At 33.0% G+C, this 5,537-nt stretch overlaps 1 protein-coding gene across 3 annotated transcripts; it reads right to left on the reverse strand.

The window, feature by feature from the left end:
* Positions 1 to 640: 640 nt before the first annotated feature.
* On the reverse strand, positions 641 to 1,995 carry LOC137817088 (uncharacterized). Of its 3 annotated transcripts, none has more exons than XM_068620319.1 (2): positions 1,845 to 1,995; positions 641 to 1,535 (listed from the first exon to the last, which is right to left on the reverse strand). In XM_068620319.1, exon 2 carries the CDS (start codon positions 1,469 to 1,471, stop codon positions 914 to 916), a length of 558 nt encoding a protein of 185 aa, XP_068476420.1. In that variant the 5' UTR covers positions 1,472 to 1,535; positions 1,845 to 1,995; the 3' UTR covers positions 641 to 913. The 3 variants fall into 3 exon arrangements, with proteins under 3 accessions (XP_068476420.1, XP_068476421.1, XP_068476422.1); XM_068620320.1 differs by having other exon boundaries at positions 641 to 1,486; positions 1,845 to 1,974; XM_068620321.1 differs by having other exon boundaries at positions 641 to 1,481; positions 1,845 to 1,967.
* Between the last annotated feature and the right edge of the window lie 3,542 nt (positions 1,996 to 5,537).

Raw genomic sequence — 5,537 nt, forward strand, 5'->3', positions numbered from 1 at the left:
TGGAAATGGCAAGCATGCAAGTGTCTGATATAAAATCAAGCTAGAAAACAAGTACTAAAAAATCTTCAGTATTAGGGCAAGGCTTCATACAACATGTACTTTTTTTTTGGGTACATTATGCTTCACATTCACACATTATTTAGTTACCGAGATACTAAAGATAAGATCAGTTCAGAAAGATACTAAATATAAGATCAGTTTACAGTAATTAAGAATAGACAATTCTCATCTTACAAATTGATTTTGCAAGAATAAATTATAATTAAACTTAATTTCTAATATAATATCAGAGTTTATTATAACAAAAATTTAGACCAATTATATCATTCATTATCAAACGCTGTCAAACTACTCAAAAATATCTATCCAACTCAGATGTCCATGTCTCTGCATGCTGAAAATATTTGAGATCCTACATCATCTATAATTAAAACTAATTTGTAATATATAAGTGATGACAATGTTACCTTAGATGTCAGTATTATAAGAATAAGTTAGAAAAAAAATATTAACACGATCATAGGCATGCCCGAAAGAAAATCTATCGACAATCACTTCTATGTCAAGATATAGATACAAAACAAAGGCTTGTGACTAGGTGCCTTAGAAAATAAGGAAAGGTGACAAACAAATAACAGAGTTAGGTCCCAAACTCATTCTGAAGGACTGATCAAGATTCAGATAAAAGGATATTCAGCATGATCCTTTAAGTTATGTTACAACAATTTAAAAAATTATTTGACAGATCAAAATTTGGAGAAGATCTAAATAGTCTTCTTAGTTCTTAAAGCCCAGGGACGAGATACAAGCTTCACCATCTTCCCTGCCTTTCATTTTGCAATGTTCCCTCAGTTGTTTTACAAATATAATAAGTTAAACTACAGAAACCCAAAATTGAAAAGAGAAGACAGAATCACAAAGCAAGGCTGCTAGATTCTGCCTCAAGATATTTACATATCCTTTCCATTACCTCTCTACCCTTAACACTATTCTGAAGAAACCTCTCAGCACATCGCTGCTCCACCTTTTCAGCCATGGATGCCAGGGCCGACAATGGCTTAATCCGGATGCGAGTCTCCTGCTGGCAAACCGTCCAACCACTCGGGTTATCCGGGTGCGGATCATACCGGATCTTCTCTTCCACTTCTATGAACTTCTGGAGGCTAATATTCCGAGAGGTTAATTGCATGGAGCGCGACTGTGCATCCACTACAGTGGATTCCACACAGTGGCAAATATCCTGACCAACAATTCTGCGGACAAACCAGGGTCCAGGACAATGGATCGTGATGGCACGAGTTGTGCAAAGCTTCCCTGATGAAGGGTCAAGACTATGGTTCAATGTGTCAACATCAACAATATGGGATAATATGCGTTTGTTCTCTGGGTCAGCAAACTTGCGCCAAGATGCACTAGTTACACGTTCCCAAGGGTGCTTGTAGACGTGTTCCTGTCTGTATGCTTTCACCATTACGCAATCTCTTCACTCAATTAAGTCAACACACACCACACCAAAATTCTGATTTAGTGTTTAGCTGCGAATAAATGGGGAATTTCACTCTAACAGTGCAATCTCAAAGGGGAAATGATTAATTAATCAATCCATCCACCAAGCTTGTTCAATTCAGATGTCAATTACATCAAAGAAATCAAATTAACAGTTTAAGAATCAAAACATATGGCAGAATAACAGCAAATACCGAACTTAGTTACAAACAATGAGTAATCAAGAGGCAGATCGTAACAAAACATAGCTATGGCAATCAAAGAAATGAAAAATTCAGAGAATGAAAGGGTAGCGAAGTGATAATAGATGCGAGCTATGAGAAAAATTGGGAGCTTACCAAATAGGAATGTGTAGGAATTAAGAGCGGAACAGCAGAAAGATTGAAAGGATTGTGAATTTGCCCTAATCGGAGGTTTTCTGGAAATTGTCTTCGCCCACAGATTTCTTGTTTTGGTCAAAGTTCTATTACATCGTTCAGCAACACCCAGAGGTTTCTTTGATTGGGCTGGGCCTGAGTCCAAGTAATGTTTTCTGTCCAATAAAACCCCACTCTACAATCACTCTTTCTTATTGTACCTCCATATATTCTCCTGGGACAATTGTTTCCTGCACCATATCACTGCACCCAATTACAGGAGAAAAGACAAAAATGCCCTTAAACAAATGGAGTACATATAAAATTACATTCCAGATTTCTTTTTCTGAAACACAATAATCTCTTCCGGATAAATATTTTGAAATGTATTATTTTCAGTTCTGATTTTTTTTTATCTATAATGAGATTTTGATTTTTTTTTTCCCGGATTTTTATATCCATAACACAATAATCTCTTCCGAATCTACTTTTCCATAATGCAATATTTTTAATTCTGGATTTTTATTTCCAAAATAAAGGGTATATTTGAAATTTTTGCAATTATGTTGGGTGCAGGTTCAAAAGTGTTGGATGCAGAAAGCAATTGCCTTCTCCTGGCGTTGAACAAAAAGACCATTTTATTCTTAAAAAAAATGGATTTTATAGTTCATTGTATTTTTTTAACTTTCTAGATTCTATAATCTATAATTTTTTTAAAAGAAATTAATTATAAATTATAGAATTCAGATGGTATTTACAATATGAAAATACTTTTTAAATTCTATAATCTAATTTATTTTTTTCAAATCACCTATTCTAAAATCAAAAAATCAATAGAATAAAGGGTATTTTTAGTATTTTAAAAACTATAGGTTATCACAAAAAATTATAGGAATGGCACAAGAAGCTATTGCAGAAAGAAACAACCTTTCCTCCTGTAATCTGGAATAAGTTTCAAAAGAAAAAAAAAACACATTTCAGACTAATAAAGAAATGAAAAACATGAAAAGGCTAAGGAAATATGGTTATTTATTTATTTTTAATTAAGGGTACAATGGTTTTTTTCCAACCCCATTAGGGTGCAGGTGGAAATCGTGGGTGCGCAAAGAAATGTTCTTAGGTGTATTGTGGGTTTGAGCTTGCATACTATTGATTTAATTTTAAAATAAAGTATTTATTCCCGCACCCTATTAATTTCTAACTGCACCCCATAATTTTTTGGAATTCTAGTTTTGTCCATCCGACTTTTATTTTAAACATTCTCCTCCATGGAGACATTGTTCTATGGTGGTTGTTGAACCTTGGAAGAGATTATTCCGGCAAGGGTTGGTGGAGGTCACGGTGGTTTGTCCAAGTCATTGAGGCTTGGGGTAGGTGGTTTCAGGTATAGAAGGTTGTCTTTAGATGGTTCTGTTAGTTGAAATGGTGAAGCTTCCTGAAGACATAATTGGGAATGTGTTAAGAAAAAGAAACATGGGCTTCTAGATTCGTGTTTTCAAAAGTATTGGAAACACAATTCGAAATAATAGTAAGAGGTGCAAACTATATTCTGAATTCATTTTTCTGGAAAGGGTATTTCTAAAATATGTTACAGAATGCTAACAAACATATTCGAGAAAGCTTAGTACATAAAGTATTGGTTTGTATGATAATGGAGTTATTGAGTCCATATCTGTTTATCCCAGATCTCATACCACGTTTGCTACAAATTGTAAAATATTCGATCGGTGGATTCCTTCAATATATATGTTCTTAAAAATCCAGAAAGCATCTACCAAAATATATGAGGAGTGGTTATAATCTGCTTTGTAATCATAATCTCATCTCTTATATATATATATACACGGATGAAAGTCAAGTGGGATGTATTTCATTACAATTTAAATGGTGAAAAAATTCGTGATGAAATAAAAATAATCAAGATTTATGAAACTATTTATTGATCAACCTCCATGAAATTATCATCATATAATAACATTAATTTAGATAAATATATTATGAGAACCAATCTTGAATACTTTGATTTCCTTTTACAATATTCTTGATTATATTATATAAATGTTCTGATTTATTTACGTAATATTTTTTATTATATTTCATAAATGTCCTAATTATATGACAGAATACTCAGATTTATATATAGGATATTCAAATTTTATTAGACGATAATATAATATGTCACATTAAAACTTAGAGAAATTAATGTCAGTCTATAAAAACTTATAAATAGATGATCATTCATATAGGAAGTAATCTTAACTCATATATTGACATAATACTCACTATATACACATCATTTGATGCTCCCCTCATTTCTTGCAAGCTGAATCACTAGAGCTTGAATGAAGACCACTCGGAGCCACCTGAATTTCAACTAACCTCATTTTGACGAAACACATAAGACATTATATTAGAAGTTGTAGGATAACATGGTGCTATGTTGATGTATTTGTGAGGAAGAAGATAAAATACATCCAATATCATTATACATGCGGAATTTCAATTATTTTTTCGACTAACATAGTTATTATGACCCGTACAAGAAAATTATATCAAAAAATTTGAATTTTATGACTAAGATTGAAGAGTTAGTAGAATAAATTTTGGATAGAGTAGGAATAATAACTGAAACCACCAACTAGAGCTAGATTAAAACATTCCTGTTTTCATTTCTAAACCTTTTTTTTAGTAGTTGGTGGTTGATGTTATGAAGCATATTATCCAACGGAAGATCACCCAACTTCTACCCAAATCACGATTCCACGTTATTGTGCAAGTCCTCATCACTGAACTACAAAAAGAGAAAATTGATGCTTTATAACTTGTTTCATACGTGTGGTTTCCTTTGGGTAAATATCTTTGATCTCAAGATCAGAGTTTGGAGTAGAAGATTTGAAAAATGAAAATGATATTGTCAATTCAATGTTAAAGGAAGCATAATGATGTTGTCCTCCACTTGTCTACCCTTTCATCTGTTTCAACCATATTTATATGCCATCTTTTGCATCTCAACATCTTTTATGTTGCCACAAAGCCTACACTTTTGACAATCAACCCATCACTAATTCACCATCAACCACCTAATTCATCATCAACAGGGCCATGCCACTCCACATTATTTACTCATTTTTAAGGTACCAACCATACACGACCCATTTAAAAATTCGCATTCGTGCAGTGTCTTGCCGTACATTAAGTTTCATACAACTAAGGAACCTTAATATTCAAAAGACCCGATAAGAATAAAAAGTTTTATGATAAAGATCTATGGAATTGAAAAGGACAAAGAACATTGAATTATGATGTATAATTGATTACCAATGAAGGGTGTGAGTACAAAAGAAGGGTTCTGAGTGGAAAACTTGTTGTAGCAAATAATAAATTACGTACATGTACCTAAATTTGATGAATGGAAAGTCAATTTGATAAGTGCAAGAGAGAGGGCAAATCGTATATTTGAAAGATATAGTGTATGATTTATTGAGATAGTGGTAATTAATAATTGAGAGGAGCATGAGGAAGTGTGAGTGAAATGTTCTGTTCCATTAATTAAAGAAAGAAATCCAATAAAAGAATGGATGACAAGGTTCCAACATGAAGCAAGAGCACAGGGTATTCAAGCTCCCATGTGACTACCGTACGGCCAATTCATTTTGTTAACACTCTTTACTGCTA

The sequence above is a fragment of the Phaseolus vulgaris genome, unplaced genomic scaffold (assembly GCF_000499845.2).
Source record: "Phaseolus vulgaris cultivar G19833 unplaced genomic scaffold, P. vulgaris v2.0 scaffold_15, whole genome shotgun sequence".
Classification (NCBI taxonomy): Eukaryota; Viridiplantae; Streptophyta; class Magnoliopsida; order Fabales; family Fabaceae; genus Phaseolus; species Phaseolus vulgaris.

Coding starts and splice junctions, on each gene's coding strand:
- LOC137817088 (XM_068620319.1), bottom strand. CDS start 1,471: ATGGTGAAAGCATACAGACAGGAACACGTCTACAAGCACCCTTGGGAA.